A 26,701-nucleotide genomic window follows, 5' to 3' on the forward strand; every position below is an offset into this window, starting at 1 on the left:
CAGATCCCTGGCGTTTTTACTGACCCTTTGCCTAATTTCTTGGCGTTTGAGCCACAGATCCCTGGTGTTTTTACTGACCCTTTGCCGAATTTCTTGGCGTTTGAGCCACAGATCCCTGGTGTTTCTAATGACCCTTTGCTGAATTTCTTGGCGTTTGAGCCACAGATCCCTGGTGTTTCTAATGACCCTTTGCTGAATTTCTTAGTATTTGAGCCACAGATCCCTGGTGTTTATATCAACCTTTTGCAGATTTTCTTGGTGTTTGAGCCACAGATCCCTGGCGTTTTTACTGACTCTTTGCCTAATTTCTTGGCGTTTGAGCCACAGATCCCTGGTGTTTCTAATGACCCTTTGCTGAATTTCTTAGTATTTGAGCCACAGATCCCTGGTGTTTATATCGACCCTTTGCTGAATTTCTTGGTGTTTGAGCCACAGATCCCTGGCGTTTTTACTGACTCTTTGCCGAATTTCTTGGCGTTTGAGCCACAGATCCCTGGTGTTTCTAATGACCCTTTGCTGAATTTCTTAGTATTTGAGCCACAGATCCCTGGTGTTTATATCGACCCTTTGCTGAATTTCTTGGTGTTTGAGCCACAGATCCCTGGTGTTCTTACTGACCCTTTGCCGAATTTCTTGGCGTTTGAGCCACAGATCCCTGGTGTTTTTACTGACCCTTTGCCGAATTTCTTGGCGTTTGAGCCACAGATCCCTGGTGATTTTACTGACCCTTTGCAGCTTTTTTTGACGTTTGAGTGTCCGAGTGCTTTCACTGACCCATTCCTGCTTTTCCAGCAGATTTTGTGCCACCAAACATGGACGTTTTAGCCAAAACATGATCTTTTCTTAACCAGAGATTCCTGTGCTGTACTTAACCACACATCCATTTATTGAGAAATTTAAAGTTTCAACATATCTGATACAAGATAATGTACAAATGTAACGTATCCATGGTTTGCAAAAACGTACAATACAATTTTTTTTTACGGCAATCTGGTTGTCTAATTGCAGGGAATGCGTATTTTCTGGTGGAACGGGACTAAGGAGCAATATAAGTGTGTTTCTGGGATAACAGGCTGTCTGAGAAATAAGTTCTGGTCCACTGGGACATTTTTTGGACCAACATGGCTTCATATCTTTGGGGCATTGGAACAATTGGCTGTCCACCATCAGGTGATGTTGGAAAACATGTTTAGCATTTTGATGCTTTAGTGACCCTAAAACTCTTGGTTGTATTTTGACAAGAGGCCAAATCGCAGAGGAAAATAGCCATTCCCAGAACTATCTGTATACATGTAGACAGGGCCAACGTAAAATGTTTCCAACAGATCTCTGGGTTGTGCTTCAGAGATAATTGAAATTTTAAAATTCCAATTTTTGGGCTGTCAGATGCAGAATTGAAATGTATGTCTAAACACTTCCTGAGGTTTTATTTGCAGTTTTTATGGCAACCAGCAGGCTGGACTGAAGCCTGCAGCACATTGATATCCAGTACATTAAATGGAGACATCACACAGCACACTTAAATTATTAATTTTTATTTTACAAATAAGCAAAAGCTGAACAAACACACACATTTGGCTGTGCTCTAACAGAAGGCACCAGTCTAGGTAGCCAGCAAACATAATCTATATCTGTATTTATTCTGTATATTCAGCCAATGAAACACCCACACACCACCAGCCAGTGTTTTGCTTTCTGCTTCAACTTATTTTAAACATTTAAAAAAAAAGGTTATGAACATTATTTACAAAAGGTAAACATTTGAGAATCTGCACACTGCTAAATGTCTTCAGACACTTTCACCTGCTCCTGTATTTTACAGCCTCTGACTTAATCAAATTATCATGGATGCTGAGCACAGTGCAGAGTCAGAGCTTCGTCCTGTAAACCCCACAGGCAAGAATGGGTAAAAACAGATTGAAGTATTTGGATGCAGAGCAGCTCAGACCCAGAGAAAAAAACATTTGGGGAGCATTGAGTGCATATAATTGCCACTCTGCTCCACTATCTCTCTCTTTTATCCCGCGGGGTATCTGTGGACCGTCTGAGAGATCATCCCTCGTGCCAAGGTGGCCTTGGGAGAGCTGTGCATCGATAAACAAGGACAATGACCAGTTTGCAAAGGTTGACTGAGTCATCCAGATGCATTTAAAGTGCGTATGTGTCGCTCTTTGAGAGATTAAAAACAAGACATGTCAGTGTTTGCAGTACACTGGCATTTATATTCAGCTGGATTCAATCTTAATAGAAATCTCAGTCTATAAATGACGTTTTTGCCGGAGGCCGTGTACCGAGGCTCTCGGGTTCAATCATGAATGAGGATGAGGTAGTGTGGACGGGCAGATCCTAAACGCTGTGCCTCCTGTTGTGGATCATCGCCACGATGTGGGAGAGATCCAGACTCTTCATCATCACCTCCATGAAATCTTCATCACTGCGAGCGCCTTCCACGAATTCCTCCAAGGACAGCTCGCCTGTTGGAGGAGAAGGGTTACATTTAAAGACATTAAATACATATATTTTTTCTCACATTGAAGGGCGCGTCCATCTGTGTTCTCTTGAGTTTCTCAAAACAAAATGCCCACTCAACTGTTACCAAAAAACAGTGACGTATGTGGGAACAGCAATCGCTGGTAATAATGATAATTAATCAAAGGGTTAGGTTGAAATTTTTTGAAGTGGGGTTGTCTGAGGTACTTCTCCATGGTCAGTGTCATATTTTCAGCACTCTACCTTGCCGTCAGACAGCCCGTTCCAACAGGAACCTGAAGCCGTTATATTGCTGTCTTTAAAGCAACCAGACTCTTTTGACACTAACAGTAATTTTACCTCACAGAACACGGAAGTTGTTGGTCTACCGCTGCCTCAATCAGTTAGTTTTGTGATTGTTTGACTTCTGGATCAGAATTAATGTGAAGTCCACAGCAGAACACTGCTTAGTTTCAAGGATCGCTAATGCACAATATTCAAAGAAAGTTTGGCTCAGTCACGAATAGGCACAAAAGGCGGGCTGGGGGATTCATATGTAGCAACGTCATCATGCAGAAACCTACGCTAGGTGGTGCCATGCCATTGTTTTTGACAGGCCAAAATTCTGAAGTCCCATATATCTGAAAAATTTCTCTGACAGCCCTTTATCCACAAACCAAATGCTCACAGTCCCATTTCTCCCCGCAGTTAGTTTCAGTTTCCCAGGGGTGTTTGAGCCACAGATCCCTGGTGTTTATATCGACTGTTTGTGGTGTTTCATGGCATTTGAGCCACAGATCCCTGGTGTTTTTACCAACCGTTTGTGGTGTTTCAATAGCGTTTGAGCCACAGATCCTTGGTGTTTATATCGACCCTTTGCTGAATTTCTTGGTGTTTGAGCCACAGATCCCTGGTGATTTTACTGACCCTTTCCTGAATTTCTTGGTGTTTGAGCCACAGATCCCTGGTGTTTTTACTGACCCTTTGCTGAATTTCTTGGTGTTAGAGCCACAGATCCCTGGTGTTTTTACTGACCCTTTGCTGAATTTCTTGGTGTTTGAGCCACAGATCCCTGGTGATTTTACTGACCCTTTGCTGAATTTCTTGGCGTTTGAGCCACAGATCCCTGGTGTTTTTACTGACCCTTTGCAGCTTTTTCTGACGTTGAGTGTTTTGACTGACCCATCCCTGCTTTTCCAGTGGATTTTGTGCCACCAAACATGGACGTTTTAGCCAAAACATGAACTGTAGTGGAAAGCTACAGGGTGGTATAAAACCTTGAAAAAAATGGATCCGCACTTTAAGTGTGGTTTAAAAGAGCACTATACCCATTTAGTTGGCATTGCACTCCTCCGTATACCATTGTAACGCTCATGGACATTTTGAAGGTCTTTACTTAAAAATTAAATTAGCATCTTGTTATTATGTTCAACAGCCACTTTGAGAATCTCTTCTCATTGTGCTTGTTGTGTTCCCTGACTGATGACAGCACTGGAGCTGATGAATGTCCAAACACTGTCCACCCACGATCGATTCCTCTCTAAATCTTCCTATACAGTGCCAGAACACACTCACCGTCTCCGTTTATATCAATCCTGTCAAACACACGGTTGGTGAAATCCTCAGCAGATCCCTCCTGGTTCTCACTCCCATTGATTGCACGGATGGCCTGCGGGAACAGAATAAAATCAGCATGAGACCAGGACTTGCTGTAAAGTCCACAGTTGCAGATGCATGGTAGAAACTGTACCTTTATGATGTTGAGGAGCTCATGTCGGTCAATGCAGCCGTTGCCATCCACATCATAAAGCTTGAAATACCAGCGCAGCTTGTGCTCCATCTTTCCTCTCATCACCAGACTGAGAGCAGCCACATACTCCATGAAGTCTATGTAGCCGTCCTGGAAAAAAAAAAGTGTCAAACATCAATAAATTATTATGCATGACCGTCTTTTTTCAGTGATGAATCAGTCGCTCGTTTGAATGAGATCCCCCTCATCTCAACTCCAAAAGCTATCTGTGTGAAACAAAGTGTGCCAGGACGGAGGATTATCTCCAGGGACGGTCTGAACACGGGCAACAATCTTAGCATCAAAGCATTTGTCTCAAAGATAATCTCACTGTTTAAATCATGCAGAAAGATTAGCACCAGGGACTAAATATAGCCTCTCAGACAGAGACATCCTGCGATGACCCCGTCGCACGCTCTGAGACACTCTTAATTAAAACTGATTTGAGGGTTACAAGGGGAGCATATTTATGTTCCCAGGGTCCTGTGCTCCTTGGCTTAATGCCCTCTTAATGTGGAACATTAAGGGGACATGTTGTCAGGAACGTATGTTTCTCTGTAGGTCAAATCACCAACAGCTTATAGCCTACTTATGTTGTTCTCCTTGACACCTTCGCCCTCAAAATTTAAAGTCAAGACAGTTTTTTTTTCCAGCACAGTGGTAAGACTGATATATACCATTTAAACTGCATTTGAAATGTCCATATCCTTTCATTCATGTGCAGTTTGAACCTTGAAGATGAGAGTTTGCATCAACAAAGGACCTTGAGATGAACGTTGAGATGACCCCGGTACAAGCTTGTTGCTCGGAGATCCCTGCATTGTTTATGTTTGAACATAAATAATACAGATGTTTTTCAGTTCAGGCAACATGTTGAAGTTTTAAGAACATTTCTGCTCTTGACCCAACTTTAGTTATAACCCCAACAAACTTCTGAAGTCAAGCAGCAGAGCATCTGACTCAAATGTTTTCATCCATTTGAATGCTTGAGTAGTTAGTCAGTTAATCAGTTAGTCAAATTTTGATCACAAAGTAATTGTTAAAATAATTTTTCAGGCAAAAGGGCCCAAATTAACCGGTTTGTATGAAGGGATGATGAACAGAAAAAGATCCTATAAGTCATTATGAGTAATGATTTAGTATCTTAAAACAATGGGGAAAAAACAATGGGAAACTCTCTCATAATGACCTCCTTATCTTGAAATATTAGCATTGTAAAATAATGACTTAATAACACAATATCTTAAACTAGGTTTCTTAAAATAACGGCTCAGTTTCTCAAAATAACGTGAGGTTTCTTCAAACTAATTGATAACTATGGCAAAACAATGGGAAACTCTCAAAATTATGACATTATGACATGAAATTCACATCTCAAAATAGGCCTCAGTCAAAATATTGAGAAAACTATTTTTCAATATTAAGACAATAACTTTTTTCATCAGATTGGTGGAAATTAGCTCCCATTGCCTCAAATGTGAGGAATTGAAACCCTGCAATTTATCAAAGATATCAACTTAATAACTTTTTTTTCTGGACTGATTCAAATTAAAAATGTCACCCTGAGCTGTGATGGCCATTTTTCATCATGTTTACACTCCATTTAGAAACAAGTAATGAGTGAATGAGTGAATTATTAGTGACAACCCTTATCTGTTTCCCAAATTATTACCCCTTAAAGATTTGGAGCAATTAGTCTATCGAAAGAAAATAAATCTGAAACAGTTATTAACCAAATTGCCAAAAAGCTACAGCTCCAGCATCTCCAAAGAGAGGATTTTAAAACAAAGTATAACTGTAATTGAAATATCTTTGCATTTTATACTGCTGGTCAGACAAAGCAGGCAATGTGAGGACATCACTTTGGACACATGGAAATAGGTATGCTTATTTTTTAGTATTTATGAGCACTATGGACATCTTCCACTATTTTATACATCCTAAAATTAATTGAATAAATAATTGAAAAATTATTCAAAATGAAATTGTTAGTTGCAGCCTTATTTGTAAATATAATTGCAAATATATTTGACCTCAGTTGATCTCCATACAATTGGTTTTCCAGTACTTTTGTGAACCATAGCGAGGTAACAAAAAAAAGAGTACCTAATAAGCACATAATATGAATCATTGGACAATTTTTTTTCTTTAGTTTTAAAGGGTGAAGTAAATAATTTGAAAATACAATAATTTCAAGGGAACACATTTTAAACATTTAAAAACAAAGAAACAGGCCTCCCTACTGATGTTAAATGTATTAAATAAATAGGCATGCAATATTAATTATGTTATAAAAATAAGTTGTTACAATGTGAGAAGCCAGAAAGAAACATTTAAGTTGTTCTACTCATGTCAAAAAGGTCTTTATGTTTCTATGATGCTGACTTTGTGTGCGTTATTTCTCTTTTTAAAGTGATTAAAAATGCAATTATAAAACATGGCACATATTAGAAATCACAGGAACCATCAGACTCTGCCAGCTTAATTTGAATTTACCCTTGCAGGTAAAAAAAAGAAGCACCATCTCACCTTGTTCATATCAAAGGTGCGGAACATCTGCTCTATGTAGGCGTTGGCCTCGGGGTCCAGCCCTCGCAGCCCGAAGAACTGCTTGAACTCGTGCAGGGTGAGCTGACCTGAAGGGCACTCCGTCATGAACTTCTTGTACCACAGGTGCATCTCCACCGCCTGCAGGTCGTCCACGGTGCTTCCTGTTGAGTTACCCATGTCTTCCTGACACCTGAGTGTGTAGACGTTAGATAGCTGGAGCCTCTCTGCAGCCGCTCAGCAAACCTCTCAGCCCAATTGGTCTACTGTGAAGCGGAGGTTATCCCTCTTCACAGTCACACAACAACGGGACTTAGGGTGAGAGGAGCGGCAGGCAGGGGCCTTTTGTAGCTGCCTGTGTTTGGGGATCAGACGGCGGTGCACGCCCCTCTGTGCCCTCCTTGGGTTTAATCACTGGCTGTAATCCAGGGGAACATGCAGATGATCAGCATAATCGCCACGTGAAAGGACATATTTACCACGAGAAGTGCTGACGGACACAATGCAGCTCTCATCCGTCATGTGTGTTCGACCTCCACAGTCATGCATCTGAACTGATGACTCAAGTGTGAGTGGTGCAGCTGTTGATGAAGACTGTGCACACAACAAAACACACCACCCTCAGCAGATCCATCATCACAGCTCAGACAGGCAGCTTACTGTAGACGCATTCTTTCGGACGGTGGTGCAGTGGTTGGCGTTATTGTATCTAAGCAAGAGGGTTCTGGGTTTGAATTCGCCATGCCGGATGTCAGTGTGGGTACTCCAGCTTCCTCCAGCAGTCTGAAGACAGGCGTTCCTATTGGCTGGAATGGAAGATGAACTCATCAAAAAGTCCTGACAATAAGCAAAATAAAACACATCACTATCAGCAAAGCTTTTTAGAGATGGAGGGAAAATGTTGCTAAGAGTTTAGCCTTCTGCTAACTGGAGTAAAGGCTCACAGCTGTGGCTACAAGGTCACATTCATGTAGCTAACATTGGTGAAAGCCTCAAATTACAGTGTGTCAAACAGGCCTACAGGGCAGAGGTCCAGGGGCCCAAAGTCTAAGGGGCCCCCCCTGGCCCTCACCGGCAAAATGTCACTCAAATGAACTTGTACTGACCAGGGAGAGACTCAATATGACCAAAAAGAGATGCAAAGAAAATGCAAAAAGAAGGGTTTTCCTGAGGCAAAAGAAGGCGCCACGCAGCAGTGCAGCGGCTTCCCAGCTACTGGCGACTGGCGTATAACGACCTCACGTTGCTCACCAACGCAGCCAGCATCATGAGGAAGGCGTCCATCACTGTTTGGTACGGGAACTGCTCTGCGGCTGACAGGAAGGCGCTGCAACATGTGGTTAAATCTGCCTCCCTTTCTTGGAGGACTTTTTGGTCAGCAGGTGCAGAAGCAGAGCGTCATGTGTCATGAAGGACTCCGCCCAACCGGCACACTACCTGTTCACCTCCCTCCCCTCAGGCAGAAGGCTGCGCAGCCTCAAAGCACAAACAAGGCTAAAGTGTAGCTTCGTCCCAGGGGCTCATGAACTCTCTGGTTTAAGTCTGTCGTCCTTCCCTTTATTATGGGTCTGTCTCTTTGTTATTTATTCTGTACGCTGCCGGACCTGGGTGACAAATTTCGTTCCTCCATGTTCTTTGACAATAAACTGAACCATGAACACAAAGAGACATAAAACCACACCCAAAAAAAAAGCATTACGACTACAAAGACATGCAAAACAACGACACAAAAAGAGGCTAAACGACAAAGTCTGTCTGTCTTGCTCCTATGTAGGAGCGGTGTGGGAGGGGGTCTTTTACATACAGTACCCAGGGACCCACTGTATCATGATGCAGCTGTGCCTTCGCCTCACTCCCCGCCACTGCAGATCACCTCACCAGGAGGAGAGCAGGCAGCAGGTGCAGCAACCTGAGTCCAGCCAGTGAAACCCTAGCTCCGGAGGATCAGACAGCCCAAGCTTCTGGCTGAATTTGAGTTGCTATAGCCACCAACCGAAGGTCCATCTCCTGAGCTGCTGCCTGCTCTCCTCCTGGGGAAGCAGTCCACAGTGGCGGGGAGTGAGTTGTGTAATTTTTGTCTCATTTGTGTTCTGATAAACAGTAGGGCTGCAACAATTAGTCAACTAATCGATGACTAATCCACTATTAAAATAAGGCTAATCAGTTTCAGTCATTTTTCATAGCAAAGTACTATAAAAGTACCCCTAAATACTCTTATTGCAGCTTCTTACGTTCAAATATTGGCAGCTTTACACACTCTCCCATGACGGTGAACTAAAACCCTTTGCCGTGAGTACGAAACAAGACTATTCGACTATTCGAAGAAATAATCAACAGATTAGTCGACAATGAAAATAATCGTTAGTTGCAGCCCTACTGAACAGAGATGGAGTGGGGCAAGGAGGGGCTGAGTGAATGCGCTGTGAGCAGCTCTGCAATGAAATACCATTAAATAAATACATGTATGAGAAACACTGGGTTACTGTGTGATGTGGGTGCATATGCCTGTGGCCGTCTTGTGGGAGGGGCTTAGGGCAAAGAGGGAGGAGCTGCAGGAGGAGGGTGTGTTTCTAATGATGCCTTTTTTAAAGGCTTTTCCAAACTTCTCCTGACCCCAGTTTCAATAAAATGAATAAATGTTTAGTAGCGTGTGTTTCTGCAAATAAAACATAGAATGCCAAACATTATTTGGTAGAGAATTTTACTTGGATACCACAGTTTAAAACCAAGAGGGCATGACCCATGGCTGACTGGTACAGTCAGTTAAACATTACAGTTTGAATCTGTGAAATTAAAATAACAAAACACCACAAAAAGCATTTTTGATCTCAATGCCGATACCAGAAACAAGGAAAAATAATAGTTCATTCATGTCTTAGTGCTTTTGTACGAAATGAAGTCCCAAGTCTAAATGGGGCCCAGATATCTTCACAATCATATTTGAAAGCAATATTGTATTAGTGGTATTCTTCAGCAGCTATAAGTGCATTCTTCAACTTCTTTTATAAGTAAAAAAAAAAAAAAAGACAAATAACATTTATATACATGTTAGTGTTTGAACTAAAGTTAATATGAACTATGGATTGAAATATACGCATTAATACAAAAGTAAAAATAAAAGCTTCATTAATAAGTGCAGCTGCGGGTCATTTTTCATTTTGTCACTTCTCACATCAACATTCCAGGATTTGTTTATCTCACATTAGTTGCCTCTGGAGTACATTCACAACGGAGCGTTAGTGTTTCTTACTGGCCGTAAAGCAAAACAGAAGTTTCAGATCATCACAGGAAAACTACAGGAAGCAACATCTCCACGGGTCAACCGGTGTAGCCAGAGCGCTGAGTCATTGTTCATGCCTCCATTTTCATTCACGCCACATAAGGATCGGCCTGCTCTCCAAAAGAAACAAACCAACAGATGCTGCAGCAAAATGAAATATGGTGTACGCTTCAGACAGGCACAGATGTAGAAAAAATAATTTGGCTGGTGATGTAGCTTTGAATCGAAACTCCTTCTTCTTCTGTAGTGCAATAATGTAATACAGAAAGGACATACAGTGCTTCCTTTATATTTGCATTACCCTGTAACATTTGCATTAACAGTCATATCAGCAGATATGAGGGATGAATGGCAGCAACAGGGGGTTTTGTTCCTTCCATTGTGTCTAATGAATAGCCTGAAATACAGTTTCCAACATTTTTGGAAGAGCTTTTCCTGATAATAACAAAACTTGGAGTACACACGTTATGTAACCACACATAGAAATATAACACTAATAAGACTATGTAACAAAAAGCTATGTTTTAAGAGCTTAAAAAAGTAAAAAGCTATATTTGTTCTGACTTCAGTAAGGCCTCATTTACACTTCATCAGTTCCCCAAAAGTTCACTCCTTCAGGTTCAGTTTTTGTTGTCTTACTTCATGTCTGGACAACACAGTTATAATAAACATGAAGTCACTGCGGCTGCATGTCAGTGCTCGAGATCTCTCTGGCACCACCACCACCACCACCGGCGACACTTTTCCTCTTCCCCCAGTGCAGATGTCTGTAGATGGAGTCAAACACTGACACCGTGTAGCGTGCAAACAGGCTGGTCCACCTCACTGCATCCACCATCCAGCCCACAGTGCGTCCCACGAAGGCCACAAACACTGTGGTGTAGTGGGCCAACAGCAGCAGACTCCTCCCCAGCTGCCTGCCATGGTTGATGATCCGGTTGACTCTCTGGTCATGTCCTGCCATCATTGCTGTGTCTTCTGTATGCTTCCAAGTGTAGAGATTTACTTAGTGTTCACTTGAGGGCTCATTTTTCGTTTTTAAAGACGTATATGATCACGTAGACGCTCCCTAGGTAGGAGTAGGCGCCTGGGAATTTGCACACAGTCCCTTATGTGCGGCTGTCCAATCAGAGCAAGGGAAGTTTTGTTTCCGGGAATGTTTGGTGATGTGGCTAAGCTCTGACATCCATCCGAGGAAATATATCAAATAAAAAGCACATACATTTACCTGGGGAGCACTCGCACAGGTGAGTCAAATGTCCTTTCTTTAAAAAACATAAAAATACGCCACTCACACGGCTGCATCACAGAGCTGTCACGCGCGGAGGGGAAAAACTCACGAAGCAGCTTTTGAAGTCCTTATTTACGAGAGAGCAGCGTTAGCTAGCTCCGTAGCGTTAGCTAACTTACTGTGCCGTGGAAGAAACTGCAGCCAGAGTAAACACCGGATGTGTCCTGTTCACGCCACCGTGGCTTAATCTTCGCGTGTGTCTACTGCTTTTTGGAGACACCGTCGTCCAGCCGCTTGGAAAGTTTGCCGTCCATTTTCGCGTTAGCTAGCTATAATCTTTGCTGTTCACAAAAAGAGTGACGCAGCCGCAGTGGAGTGTCCAGCAGGTTCGGGGGGAGTCGGTTCTGTCCGGTCCAACTCGGCTAACAGGTTGGGGAGTGTCTGCCAATGTGTTGCTGTGGAAAAGAGAAACAGAAGTACTTCATTGATCCCTGGGGGGACACTGTGATGCGTTTTTTTGATTAACTGTATTGAGAATGTACACAACATCTTTGGCAACAATCATATTCAATATAGACACAGGTCAGTGCAAAGAAGTTGCCAAAACGATTAGTAGTGTAATACAAGATTGACAAATGCTAATAAGGGAGTGCTAGTAACTGTAAGTTGAATAGAAATGAATTATTCAACAACAAAAAAATAGAAACAAATATCTCCACATACAAGGAGAAAATACATCTAACTCAGTTATCTAATGCTTTGGGAAACTTTTATAATATATTATAATTCCCTTTCATTAGATTTAAAGATTCTGTGTACAGTTTAAATTTATTCAAGAAAAAGTTGGAGGGTGATTTCAGGATTCTGTTCTTATGTGTGAACAATTTTGCTAGACATACACATAAGTTACAACGGAGTTCATCATTTCTGTTGCTCAAATGTAACCGAATGTAGTATTGTCTCTGGAGAGAGAAGCTGAAAATGATGAAATATTCAGTTTTATCCAGTTGTGAATGTCAAGCCAAAGTGTTTTACTTTACATGAGAAAAATACAGTCTGTGGTTGCGATATCATTTTCAGGAAATTGTGATACATTACAGACGCTCTGATGGAAAGCATAGAGAATCTCAGAAGCAGGAATAACAAGAATAAGTCACAAAGTATGTAAAAATATGTGTATACTGCTACAGTGTACAACACAATATATATATATATATATATAGCAGTAGACATAAGAATAACATCTATACAGTATGTGCAACATATGTTAAATATACATTCAAGAGTGGTGTTGGTAAGAATAAATTAGAATACTGAAGAATATGGCACAGTTGACAGTGTTATAAAGAATGATTGTGCCTTTTAAGTCCATATTACGCAGTTGAAATATAAGAAATCAGTCATGGGATTATATCTGCTGACAGGTGAATTAGTCCAATTGCCAGTGTGTTGACTCAGAGTCTGTTGACTCTCAAAAATAGAAAATATGAGTTAGTGTAAGCCTGTCATGTAGCTAGTTTATTTATTTAAAACTGGTTCTGCAAATCTATCAGGTTCTGAAACGCTCCCCGAATATTCTAAACACTGTAATATAAATGTATTACCAACAATAATTTACGTACACTCCATATTACACTGTTAAATTCATATGTAGAGACTTAGTATTTTCCAAAAATACTGCTTTTTATTTTTTGTTTCAGGCCTGTTTTTGCAGTGGGTTTTGAAATGTCATTTGTAGAGCTGCAGCCAACAATTCTGTTTATTAACGGCAGTGTTGGAGGAAGTATTCAGATCCTTTACTTAAGTAAAAGTATTAATACCACACTGTAAAAATACTCTGTTACTAGTAAAAGTCCCGCATTGAAGATGTTACTTAAATATAAGTATGTATGTACAGTCGCAAAAATGTATTTAAGTATTAAAAGTAAAAGCACTCAATGCTGGAAAAAAATCTATCAAATTAATTAAAAGGAAAAACCTTTAAAAAATTATCATATTTAAGATGATGGAAACATGAAATAATTTTGCATGAAAAATAATGAAAACAATTATCAAAGCAGTTGCCAATTAATTTTCTCATCAGTCGACTGATTATGGATTCAGCTGCACATGTGTTTTTTATATGGTGTGTGCAAAAATCCCAATTTTTAAAGCAACTAGTAACTAAAGTTTAAATAATTGTAGTGACATATAAATACAGTATTTCCCTCTCAAGTGCAGTGAAGTAGAAAGTTGCAAATACTTAAGTAAAGTAAAAGTATTATAAATCTGTTCTTATGCACAGTGCTTGAGTAAATGTACTTAGTTACATTCAACAGCTGATTAACGGTTAATCTGCTGATTATTTTCTTCTTTAACTGATGAATCGTTTGACATATAAAACATATAAAACCATTACAGTCATAGTTTCCTGGAGCCTCAAATGATTATGTGATTTCTCCCTTTTTTTACCTACTTGTATGAATATGTTAGGTTTAGGCTTATTTATTTGCACAATTATAAGAAAATATAAAACGTATAGAACAGAGATAATTGCAGTGCTGGAGAGGGAGTAAACATGACCAGCTTATCCAAAGTCCTCCCCTATTAAAATAAGAAAAAAAATGACGTTACTTATTAAAATGAAGCAAAATAAGCCACAAACAAACACACGGCACAAAAAATGATGATGAAAATGAAAAAACAACAACAGAAATACAAATCTGAAATAATACAGTACAACAGTACAATAGTTTCATGTTTATTTCACTTGTGTGTTCAGTTTTGTTGTCCTTGTTTTTAGCTTTATGTCTCTTTCTATCTCCTCTCTATTGTAAGTGTGTTTAACACCGAGAGCAACTTTAAACAGGAGTCAAAGTCCATCTATGTGTAAACTCACTTGGCCATTCAAGCTGAGTCTGATATCCAGTAGCTTATTTTTTAACCACCTCCCCAAAACCTAAATATATTCTGCTCATTATCAGATAAGGCAAAAGAAAAACAACAAAGCTGCGAAGCTGAAATGAAAGTATGTTGACTTGAAAAACAAGTACTCCATTGTCTGAGTAGTTATAGCCAGTTATTTCTCCGTCCTTTTCACTAATGGACTCATAGTATCAGCTCCAGTGTAGAGTAACGTGGCCGCTTGCAGACAGTATGTGCACACAGAAGTAAAATACAGTATGCTTTAGGACTGTGTGTGTATGCAGCTATCAGGCAGCACTTCAAGCTGTTCTCTGCAGAGACGTAGTAAAAAGGCAAATGTACAAATCCTCCATTATGTACTCTGCATTACGATAAGACAGGCTTTACTCCAGGCTGCTGTGTGAGGAAAATTAGACACACTGATGGAGGAAGAATCAGCATAGGTGTTATGCTCCCACCATTTTATCTACAGGGTTACAGAATAGCGCTGGCGCAGGTGCAGCAGAGACATGATTTATATGCCAGACTACTTATTTTAGTTTACACTGCAGCCTCAGACCTTTGATACATATTTTTTTCTCCCTCACAGTGCCAGCTTTATGTTGAGCCGTCTGGCCACAGTCCTCCAGGAGCTCTCTGGAGAGGAGGCCCCAGATGGAGACCCACAGGTGAGACAGCAACACATCAGTTATAACACACTATAACAGAGAGCATCGCCGGCAGTGTCCTCGGCTTTAACTGTGGGTTTTATGCCTGGTCCAGTTTAAATTCTCCAGAGTGTTTTATCCTCCTTTTGGGGCCACTGGTGAAAAAACGAGAGGATGATGATAGAAAACGTCTCTGATCTTTTAAAATAAAGACAGATGATTTCTTAACACATCCTATCTGTACAGAATTAGGTCAAAGACTGCTTTATCTTTCATAGTTTCACTGACTCAGAATTTCATATTTGCATAACTCGTTTGGTTCCAGAGCGTCCGCACATTCAAGGACACATTTCTCTCCCACATTAAAGAGGCATTCCAGTGATATAGTTCGTCACTTCCATTAAGTTGTGGCATACAGATGAACTACAGGCTGGAGAACGATAGCTTCTTTCGCTATCTACAAGTTAAAGATTGCATACGTAAATACCTAAAAGGTTTTCAGACGGAAACGCAATGAAAATAGATGACTGTCTGAAACTGTCACCACATTAAAGTAAGTCGATTTCTCCTATGAATAAATAATAAATAAAGCAGAAGTGAGAAGGGGAATTTGTTGAACTGATTCCAGGTGATTCATGAGGAAAGAGCCTTGAGAATATACATACTTGTTCAATTGTCCAATTTAAAGCCATCCACCTTATTCCTAGCCCCCATGATACCATAATTATATGCGCAACTTCCTGCGTAGAACCGAAACCTGCGATTTCCAATGGTAACAGTTTGTTTACAGTACTCTATTCTTGGGAAATAAAACGTGGAACACACCACATGTTAAAGCTCAAACGGGATTATGCGATCGTACATCTGCCATCTCTGACAGCCATCTCAAAGCAACTGAGCACGCTAGCAGTTAGCTTGCCTTGCTCCGTTAAAATATTGTTAAGTTTGACATGGCCCGAGCTAGCTTAAGGTAAACATCTACTCCTACTAAAGATGATTTCCAATTTCTGATGGCTTATTAAGAGATACTTACACTTCTGTCAAAGATTTAATAGTTCAGTATGAACTGTAGCTCCATGTAAAGTGAATAAATGTGATGTTTCCCAGCTAATCCTCCACTCGTCTGCATTAACGATGCAGTTTACGTGTTTTTTTTTTTAAACTTCTGATTTATTAAAAACTGTTCTGAGCAAAACATCATGCTGAATTTAGCAGCAGACTTCAGTAATAGTGATATAAAGTAGTAGTAAAATAAGCAATTTTCTAATGTAGGTTGAGAATGAAGTCAGACGGGGATATCATGTACTGACGTTGAGTGATGGACCTGTCAGTCTACGTGTCATTCTCTTCTACAAATTCTGATGTAATACTTTTTCGCTAAGTCTCGTGAAACTCTTGTGGTTTTATTTCTCATATCAATGGTAACCATGGCAACAGGAGCAATCCCTTTTTTGTTCTGGTTACATATTCAACACACAGTTGCTGAAGGCAAAAATTTAGGTTAGACTGGTTGTTAGTCGTTACTGTGGTGGCAAAACTACTATTTAATGAAAAAGTCTTCACACGTCGGCTGTCTTTCTTGAGTTTAATAAGCATTCATGAATGGAGACACTCAAACATACAACCGCATGAACAGTCAGTCAGTGAGCGAGTGCCTAGCAAGTCTTCTTGCCCTGCTATCTTTATAGTTCCCATAACACATGCACATCAACAGTCAAAATATGTGGCGCCTTGACATTCCTAAAACACAACATATCTTCAGACTAACAAGGACACTTGTTGTCCTCCCTGGCTCATACTCTTGGTGTCTGAGCCTCCCTGGCTCGTGACCTTGGTGTCTCTCACTGCTGTCACAGTAGGGGTTAAATGAGCAACACACATCATACATCATAGCAATACCAAATACCAGAATTTTCCATCACATTCCACCCTTTTTAGCATTCTCATGCTAAACCATTAGCATGGGAAATTCTCTTACTACCTTATGTCCTATGAGTTCCATCCGTACCAGCCAAACGCCAGTATCACCATCCTCCAACATGGTAGATGAAAACCCAGGCAGAAGTCACAGGCCATAAGCACAGGCAAGCCAAACATCCCCCTCCTATATGGTGAAGGAGAGGGTAAAAGACTTGTCCGTCTAACTACTCTACCTCATAAGGGAAAAACCTCTATATGATGAGGGCAAAAATCCCTTATGCCACACTCTAAGCTAAGGCAAGATAAGCATAAATGAAAATTTTCATCTTTAATGAGAATACACAATAGTAAAATCAATAAAGGGAACACATTGCTTTACTGACTGTCATGCGAATGTTTATATAAAAGTAAATAAAGATGAATAAAATGAGAAATAAAAATGAAAATAGAAAAATGAAAGTGAAAATCAAAACAATAAATTGAGTGTAATGTAAAAATGTGATTTGCTAATCAACCTCCTATTGAATCAACTTTAATGATCAAAACATTTCTAAACTAAAACACATAAATGTGAATCAGAATAAAACTTAAACAAGTGACTCCTGTGAATTGTAAGGAGGAGTCCACAGATCCATCTGCACGTAGCGCCCTACAGAAGATGATACCATTGATGTAATCAAAGATCTCACACAGGGAACGATGCACCACATAAAAATGCACAGCATCAGCAGAACCAGTATGACAGGGGCAAACAGATGCAATAATGCTTTCCATCCACTCAAAGAAAACCAGGACCACCGGTCCATACCTGCTACAAGTTCAGTGTCACAGCTCTTCTCCAGATGCAACAGGTCATTAAGATGAGCAACCACATGTGTCATGTTATCAGTGATGTATGTGTGTATGTATGTATGTATGTATGTATGTATGTATGTATGTATGTATCGCAATCAGTACCCACAATATGACAAATCCCCCTTGGCTAGCCAGGACTAAATCCATAGCCATCCTGTTCTGCAGAGCCACATTTCTGAGGCCCTGTACTGCTGGTGTGAGTGAGCTAAATCCTGTAGCCACGTTGCCTGTGAGATTTTCCAAGTCCACAGCTACAGCATCAATCTTGTGTGCATTGTTTACTGTTCCCCACCTTTGCAGGAGACCCCCAAAACCCTTCTCCACAGGGGCCACCCTTACCACAGCTTGTCTTGCTCTGTGCGGTGGGTAGTGATCATAGTCTGTGTGAAAATGAGTCAAATCAGGAACAATAGTCACAGCAGGCAGCAACTTAGCCAAGTAGCACCTGCCACACCATCCAGGCTGAAGTGCCTGATGAACATGTCTGCCACACACCCAGACGTGTTGTCTGAGCGATCCATACCCATCACTGGATGTCAGTAAGCCATCTCCATCACCAAAAGCACCTGGATCGAACCGTTCCACCTGCGAGCTTTCCAGTTCTTTTGTCTCAGATCTCTCACCACAACGTAGTCGCCTGCATTGAGATCATGCAGCTTCTCTTCTGCTGGTTTGGGCAGGGCAGCTTTCACCTGTTGGTGGATTTCAGACAAAACAGAGGACAAGGTTGCACAATATCATAACATTTCATCCTCGCAGTGACCAGTGTCTGGCAACTGCCTTTTAACGGGCCCAGTCGCGGTATTGAGATGTCTGCCAAATAAGATCTCAAATGGACTGAATCCATTTCTGTTCCTCCTCCTAGAGCTTTTGTCCATGACATCTTAGTCTCCTCACACACTTTCACAAGTTTGTTTTTAAAGTTGCATTTTCTCTCTCAAATGCCCCTCCAGAGCTGGGTGATATGCACAATGTTGTCTCAAATCAATACTCACCAACTCACCAATTGGAATTTCCCACCTAGGAATTATCAGAGTCATCAACGGTTTTGCCACTGCTGCTGCATCCTGTTTAGCTGTGGGAAAAGCTTCAACCCATTTAAAACATGCACACAATCACCAAAACAAACTTTTTTCCCTTTGCTTGGTGTTAGTTCAATGAAATCCATTTGCAAGTGATCAAAAGTATTAGTATAAAAAGGTATACTATAAAGTATAGTAGCACAGATCACACATCTTTTGCAAAACTCTGTGGTATAACTGGAAAACCCTCTTGTGAACCAGTATCTACGTATCGCATCAACCATTTTAGCAAAGAAATGAAAAAGATAGCGAGGGAGACAGGGCAGGCCATCGGGGCCTGTCCACACTTTATCAACCACAGTATTTCCTGCTTTTTTCTAAATGACCTTCTCCGCCGGAGAGGCCCTTATCTGCAGGTCTGTTATCTCAGCCGTAGCCACGACTGCAGGAGTAGAAGCAGGGGTTTAGTCTAGTTTCCCCCATTAAAGTTAAGAAATCTTCCAAATTTGTCTAAAATCATGAACCACACCCCAAGCATATCTGCTGTCTGTGTAAATATTTACAGATTTGCCCTCTGCCAGTTTACATGCCTCTGTCAGAGCCACCAATTCAGCCGCTGTAGCTGAATGTGAGGATGACAAAGGATGTGCGATCACTGTCTCCTGCAGTGATGTGACGACAAAACCTGAAACATTTTTACCAGTGCTAGGGTCTCTCGAAGCTGATCTATCTACAAAGATTCAAATCAGCCTTGGCAATCGGTGTGTCTCTCAAATCTGGCTTGGGAGAGCAAGCAGAATTTATCACAGCTACACAGACATGTGTGTCAACTGCAACAACACTATCAAGTTTAGATGAAAAATAAGCTACAAGTCGCTTTTCCCCCCGTGTTCTTGTAACAGTACAGAAGTCATGTACCCACCCTTTTCGTCAACATTCTGGGTAAATGGTTGTGTACAGTCAGGCAGTCCAAGAGTAGGAAGTTTAAAATAAACAAAAGATTTCTCTGCGTCAGGAGTCCAAATGATACAATCAGATGCTTTCAGGCCTTTCCCATGAGCAATTGCTGCTAATGGTGCCTCAATTTCAGCGTAATTAGGAAGAGATCACGTGACCCAGGAATGTGAACTCTTTTGCAACAAACTGTAGCTTTCACAGGCTGACTTTATGGCCCTGTTCAGCCAAATGAGTCAGCAAGGCGAGGGTGTCTTTAACACAGCCCTCTCTGGTTTCACTCGCAACCAAAATGTCATCAACACACTGCAACAAAGCACTTCCTTGAGGCAGTACAAGAGTTTCCAAACTGTCTCTCAAAGCAGAATTTCAAATCAAAATGCAAACCAGAATTGACTCTTGGTGTACTGGAACAGTCAGAAAAAACATTTGACAGTTTAACAACTGAAAACCATTTGCTATCAGCTGGAACTTGGGACAGAATTGTATATGGATTTTGGGACCGTAGGCTCCCTGGCCTTCACAGCAGCGTTCACAGCTTGCAGGTTTTGCACAAATCTCCACTCTGCAGATTCGCCATCAAGTCGTATTTTACACATAGGAAATATGGGCGTTCTCACAGGAGAGTCTGCACATGGAACAATCACGCCCGCTTTCAACAGATCATCAAACACAGGTTTGATGCCTTCAACTGCTTCACATCTGAGAGGATATTGATTACGACAGGGTCTGTTGTCCGATTTAGGTGTGATTATCACAGGCTCACAGTTGTTTTATCAGACCAACATCAACCAATCAATCAATTTTATTTGTAAAGCCCAATATCACAAATCACAATTTGCCTCGCAGGGCACATCATGTTTACTTATAGTCCAGAGATAAGCGGGAACCTGCTGTAGCTCTGGGATGTCTGCAACAGATTTAACCGTGCACATGTCAGTATCAAAACCCAGTCTTGTCTGCAAACACGACTTAACGGGGAGTCTCAATGGCACAATTTAGTTTCTTTCTGTGCACCCTCATTTCCTCATTAAAATCAATATGAGGATCAGTTGTAGACTTCCAGCATGGAGTGGCGTTCAGCTCCTGCACCCACAGACCCTGTGCGGCTAGGATTTACCAGTGAGATGTGTGGATCAGAGTTTTGTGACAAAATCAACTCATGCAATCAATCAGGAAGTTTCACCGAGACAGCACAATTAACGTCATTCCAATACAACCAATCTAGCTGTAACCTGTCCTTTTCCTGTCCTTTACTACACCAGATGTCCTCAGAACCACGGTCAGTGTGTGACATAGGAACCATGTGTGCCGAGCAGTGCAGGCATGTGATGTCAGCGTGTGTGTGTGTGTGTCTGAGAGCTGCAGCAAAACAGAGGGAGGGAGATCTATCTATCTATCTATCTATCACACACAAACTGTCCCTCTGCCCCCCACTGCGTTTTGGAAAAAAAGTAGAACTTTCCTTAATTTCATTCACTCTCCTCACCTAAATGCCGTCAAGTGCACAAATCAAAACAATCCCCAATCTACACGAGCTCTTGTCCCATCAGATTGATGGGGCATTTGTCAGAATACAACAATGAGTGTCTGAAAGATTTCCCTGTCTCAGAATCATGACAATTCAGTGGAGCAGTGTATTTTTCAACAATTGCTACTCCTGTAATCCCAATTGTTTTCTAAGATCTCCCACTCAGTTTAGGGTTAACCTTCGGATGAAAATCACAACGTCTTACGACTAATTCCGCAGCTCCGGAATCCACCAAGAAAGAGAGTTCAACACCCTTAACTGACAGTGTATATCTAGACATTTATTTTATATGCCTTTGCTGAAAAATCAGCCAGCATACTGCTATGCTCACTCTCTCTCTGTTTAGATTCAAGGTGCAGAATCGCGTCAGAAACAAGCTCACTCTCTGCATCAGTCATGATGTGTGTGTTGTGTGTTTCTGTATTTGTGTTAGTGTCAGTGTTCTCACGTGTCTGAAGCGTTGGTTGGTTTTCCAGGTCAGTGTCATCACCAGATTCGGCCGTCCTCGTGCTCTCACCACATAGTCAGTCTGACTCATCTGCCCCATTTTTCCTTGTTGTTTCCCCTTTACGGCAGTTTCTTGCCCAGTGTCTCTTTCTGCCGCACTTGAAACAACGGTCATTGTCTTTGTGTCCTCCTTCTGACTTTCCCCAAGTTCGGTCAGTCCACCATACTGCATCGCTGCTTGTCTCAGGCGGTATAGATAGGCAGAGATAGTTTCATTTGCATCCTGCTTAACCGCCACCACTTTTCCCAGTCCAAACGAACAGGGAACTCCGTTTTCAATCTTGTCATCAGCCGAAGAACAATGTCTCTGTAGGGAGCGCTGATTCAGAGAGGCCAGCTGCTCCCTCCGGTTCGTGGTGTTCAACAAACGGTGGAGGCCGTTCGGGTGGAGCCGAGTCGAGGTCCGAATCCAGCTTCGAACACTGCACCAGGAAACCTTTGGGGCCCTGCCTATGCTTGGCTTCCCTCATCCAACGACTAAAAGTTGACCAATCTGCCTGAAACTTGACCTTACCTCCAAACTTCCCTTCTACACCCCATCTTTCTAAGTCTGTCAACCTCACCTCTAAAGCCTCGAGCTGTTTAACACTCAGGCTGCCTGTTCTCGGGAAACAGCACTTATTGACCCACAGATCTAACTGAGCCACGCTCTCCTTTCCATAATTAATCTCCATAAATCTCACGTTAGGAGCACTATAATCAGGCTCAGTTTTCCTTTTTGAGGTATTGCTCTGTCCAGATCCCACTGTAATCAAACTCTCAGTTTTCTAATTAGTATTAGAAGTAGGTCAAACTTGTGGAAGCAAAAATCAATCTCAAAAAATGCACAAACTTATCACTTTAAAGTTTTTTGTTTTTTGTTTTTTTTTTTACCTTTACCCGAAAAACGCGCATGACTTACAAAAAGGAAATGAAGAAAAAAAAACGTGCTTCACTCACTCGCCTGTTCCACTTTGATAGCAAGTGTCTCTACTTCTCCTTTAACCCAGACAGCTTCTCACCACCTTTTCTTCCTCCCTTAACGGCTGAAATAATCAGGTGTCATGTTAGGTTCCCAACCTACACTACTTTAGGTCCCTGACCTAAACCGAGCTCACCACTTTTCCTGCACTCCGCTTCCCAGAAACGGTGCCTGGCACGTCTGCCAACCTATCACAATAGGTGGAAAAGACTTTTCCTGCAGTCCTCAAAACTCACCAGAAAAGACAGCGAGGTGTTGACAGCCACCAAGTTCATTGGACCCCAACGGTGAAGGGAATCCCGGTTTTCCAGACATCAGGCCCTCCTCTCAACCTTCCTTTGTGGGGGAGTTTGAGGTGTAAGAGCCTCGGCTCTTGCTGTGCGCACAGTCTTCACACCTTCAGTCCAGAATTCCAGAATCCGCTCACAGATGAGGTCCCTTCGTGGTCGCCAATTTTGTGGTGGCAAAACTACTATTTAATGAAAAAGTCTTCACACGTCGGCTGTCTTTCTTGAGTTTAATAAGCATTCATGAATGGAGACACTCAAACATACAACCGCATGAACAGTCAGTCAGTGAGCGAGTGCCTAGCAAGTCTTCTTGCCCTGCTATCTTTATAGTTCCCATAACACATGCACATCAACAGTCAAAATATGTGGCGCCTTGACATTCCTAAAACACAACATATCTTCAGACTAACAAGGACACTTGTTGTCCTCCCTGGCTCATACTCTTGGTGTCTGAGCCTCCCTGGCTCGTGACCTTGGTGTCTCTCACTGCTGTCACAGTAGGGGTTAAATGAGCAACACACATCATACATCATAGCAATACCAAATACCAGAATTTTCAATCACATTACAGACACGGACGGTGCAACAGGTACCAGAGCTCCGCAGAGACATTTTAGAAAATGCTAAGTTAATATTAGTTAAATATTTGTTAAAAAATAAATCAGTATTTGCTAAACTGAAGGAAAATTATTTTAGAGAAGAACCAGCGTTAGCGGTTAGCCACGTACCACACTTACCACAGACAGTCTATGGGACTAACTAGCTTACTGCTACTTCCTCTGTCTCACAGGAAGTTGCGCCCATAATCTTTTTTTACAGTAGTGCCCTCAGGAATAAGGTGGATACACAGGCTTCAATACTTACAGAAGCAACTACGTAATATACACCCAGAGGTGTCGCCTACATGTGATAAATGCTGATCATGCACAACTGTAGTGTTCAGAAAAATTAGCCTTGAATGTCCTTCATTTCCCATAATGCAGCTCAGTAGCATCTTTCATTAGATCACTGAGCCACAGAGAACATCATGCAGCTGTTTCTACAGGTTCGGTCGGACTACCCGTGACTCATAAACTGACCCTCTCTGTTTCCTCAAACAGGGCATGCTGGTGCCTCAGCTCGCCGCCGGAGAGAGCCAGGCTCCAGTGGAGTCTGGGGCACCTGAGGAGGTCGTGGAGAGGCTGGCCCACATGGAGCAACTGGTGGTCCAGCTGAAGGAGCTCATCCGAGAGAAAGACACCCAGCTCGTCCAAAAGGACACTGAGCTGTCGAAGAAAGATGCACAGCACAAGGTAAATAAGCTGCGTGTGTTAATGTTGACAGCTATTCTTTTATTTAATCTAAGTCCTTGTTTTATCATATTTAGACAACCCATCCTGTTTCGTTAGTCAAGTTTTAGTCGACTAAAAATCTGGGATTCTTCTGTCTTCATACACGAGAGTTTTCGGTCAAACACTAAAAGTTTTTGCAAAGACTTGCAGGGTCACTTTCTATAAGTCTGCAACTTGATTCCTTTTGAGATCATTTCCCATCCTGCTTCTGATAGAAAATATTACGCCACACTGCCTTTAAGAAACATAACACATGAACTATTCCTTAAGCGTCCGCAAAAACACACAACTCTAGAAACACAAGATAAAAGGCGTCATATGTTGACAGTGTTCTAACACAGTGGTTCCCAACTGGTCCAACCACGGGGTCGAGACTTCTCCTTAGTCATTAGTTCAAGGTCCACACAGCTTAGTATATTTGGCATCATACTTGTGTTTGGACATGTCATCAGTTAGTTTGCTGTCTCTGTCAAGTAGATGTCCGTTAGTCACTCACTCTACAGCAGGAAACAGTGCTTCAAAATAAAAGCTCTGTGCCAGAAATTCACTGTACTTCAAAATAAAGTGCGTTTTTTTACGAACTTGACATTTTCACCAGTCAGTTAAGGTCGATTCAGAATGGACTGCGACCCACCAGTTGGGAACCACTCTTCTAATTCGGTATCAGTATAATCCATAAAGATAAACTGTATTTGTGTGCAGACTTTAGATGTTGGATTTTGTTGCCTCATCTCGCTACCAGTGCAAACTGACATTTAATCTTTTTCAGTCATCAGATTATAATGAACATTTTAGCCCATCTGGTCGAGCCCAAACCAGTAATTCTGTTATTTCAGTCAAACTTATTTTACACAAGATTTTATCTTTTCGTTATCTGATGGAGCACACAAGCTGGATGATGAAGATTGCAGCTCTGCAGAAAGTGTCTGGTCTGGTGGTCGGATATTATCTAGATCAGGAAGACATCCAGACGTGGAATAAAGCAGTGCATTTGGGGTTTTTTTCTCAGCCTCATTGTAACAAAAATGGGCCGAAATACCACCTCATCTCTTTCTCCCCACCTCTGTCGTTGCCACTGTAAACTTCAACTTCAGTAAACAAGTTACTCCAAGTCCCCTTGACTGTGTTCTTGTGTGTAGTCCTGAAATGGGGCTACGCTGAAGAAAAAAAGATTATAATGTTTTGTCTCCTCTTTTGTGACTGAGCACCAACACTTTTTGCTTCACATTCACAGAGTGAGAAAGAAGAAGCCGAGGCTCGCTTCACCAAACTCAAACTGCAGGCCAAAGCCAAGATGGCTTCACTAAACAAACAGATCACTGAGCTGAAAGGACAAGAAGGAGCGACAGTAAGTTTGAGTGAAGTGAAGCAGGATCGTTTGTGTGCTCGTAGGATTATAACGAATCCTCCTCCAGTTGCCTTTTACAACAAAGATCTCATACAGACTGAGATGCGCCACAAACCAACATTAAAGCACTTCGGTTTTTATCTGATGTAAACATCTGTTTTGTCTACAGCAGAGTCCAGACAGCTCTTTCACAGGAGCCGGTGCCGCAGTCGAGGAGGAGCTCCAGGAACTGAAGAACAAGCTGAGCAAGGAGGAGGCCAACAGCAGGGAGCTGCAGGAGCGACTCAACGCCACAGAGCGGCTGCTTCAAGAGAAGGAAGCTGCACATGCTGAAGAGGTGACGGAGCTGCGTCTTTGATTTTGCCACTCCGTTAACAGATAGTGGTTTTTATTTTCACGAGACTGAATGATGTGTTGTGTTTTTGTTTTCAGTTGCAGAAACTGCAGGCTGTGGTGTGTGAGAAGGACGTGCGCTTCCAGGAACAGATCCAGAAACATGAGGAGGAGCTGCTGAGGGTCACAACACAGTCTCAGAGTGACGGCGAGCTTCAGCAGGTACAACATCCAGGAGTCCCGGAATAACAAATATGTCTCACAGGACCTTACAGTTTCTACAACATACAACACCCTCTACTGTTAGACCCTTAATTCAGATAAGAAAATCCTTCAGACCAGGCCACACATAGTCCATGAACTGTGACTTTATTCTGAAATAACACAGAGGATAAACACAGAAATGTTTCAGTTTGGTCAGTAGTCAAAAAGCAGATGAGGGCCACACTTCACGTTCACCTCATTTGTGCTTTCTCCCAGGCCCTGCACACAGCGCAGAGACGTTGCGAAGAGCTGGAGGAAGCCTTGAACTCTCGATCACAAGTCCTGGAAATGCTGCAGCAGGAAGTGAGCAGTGCAGATCAGCAAAAACAGGTACAGATCCTGATGCACTGGATGCCATTTGGGCAGCGACTTGGCCCTGCATGTTGGCAGATATTTACGGATGCTTCAGCTGTTGTGAACGCTGCTCCTGCTTGATGAAAAGAAAACTGTTCAAACAGACACACCCCACATCTTGACAGCACGTCATTGTTATGCATTGTTTGGCTGAACCGCACAAC

At 41.9% G+C, this 26,701-nt stretch overlaps 2 protein-coding genes across 6 annotated transcripts in view; one reads left to right on the forward strand and one right to left on the reverse strand.

Moving 5' to 3' along the window:
- Positions 1–1,656: 1,656 nt before the first annotated feature.
- On the reverse strand, positions 1,657–8,450 carry guca1a (guanylate cyclase activator 1A). Of its 4 annotated transcripts, none has more exons than XM_049566505.1 (4): positions 8,057–8,450; positions 6,788–7,611; positions 4,045–4,369; positions 1,657–2,474 (listed from the first exon to the last, which is right to left on the reverse strand). In XM_049566505.1, the coding sequence occupies exons 2-4, from the start codon at positions 6,983–6,985 to the stop codon at positions 2,347–2,349; spliced, it is 651 nt and encodes a 216-aa protein (XP_049422462.1). In that variant the 5' UTR covers positions 6,986–7,611; positions 8,057–8,450; the 3' UTR covers positions 1,657–2,346. The 4 variants fall into 4 exon arrangements, with proteins under 4 accessions (XP_049422462.1, XP_049422461.1, XP_049422463.1 ...); XM_049566504.1 differs by having other exon boundaries at positions 7,912–8,450; XM_049566506.1 differs by having other exon boundaries at positions 6,788–6,998; positions 7,285–8,450.
- A 2,696-nt stretch (positions 8,451–11,146) lies between these two features.
- golgb1 (golgin B1) overlaps positions 11,147–26,701 on the forward strand; it is a 37,831-nt gene continuing 22,276 nt past the window's right edge. The window contains exons 1-7 of one of the 2 annotated variants that reach the window (XM_049566479.1): positions 11,147–11,332; positions 14,810–14,888; positions 24,008–24,199; positions 25,473–25,586; positions 25,756–25,923; positions 26,019–26,141; positions 26,400–26,513. In XM_049566479.1, the coding sequence (XP_049422436.1) occupies positions 14,820–14,888; positions 24,008–24,199; positions 25,473–25,586; positions 25,756–25,923; positions 26,019–26,141; positions 26,400–26,513 (780 nt within the window). In that variant the 5' untranslated portion in view covers positions 11,147–11,332; positions 14,810–14,819. The remainder of the gene's footprint in view (positions 11,333–14,809; positions 14,889–24,007; positions 24,200–25,472; positions 25,587–25,755; positions 25,924–26,018; positions 26,142–26,399; positions 26,514–26,701) is intronic. The other variant, XM_049566480.1, reaches the window with a different exon arrangement.

The sequence above is a fragment of the Epinephelus fuscoguttatus genome, linkage group LG22 (assembly GCF_011397635.1).
Source record: "Epinephelus fuscoguttatus linkage group LG22, E.fuscoguttatus.final_Chr_v1".
NCBI lineage: Eukaryota > Metazoa > Chordata > Actinopteri > Perciformes > Serranidae > Epinephelus > Epinephelus fuscoguttatus.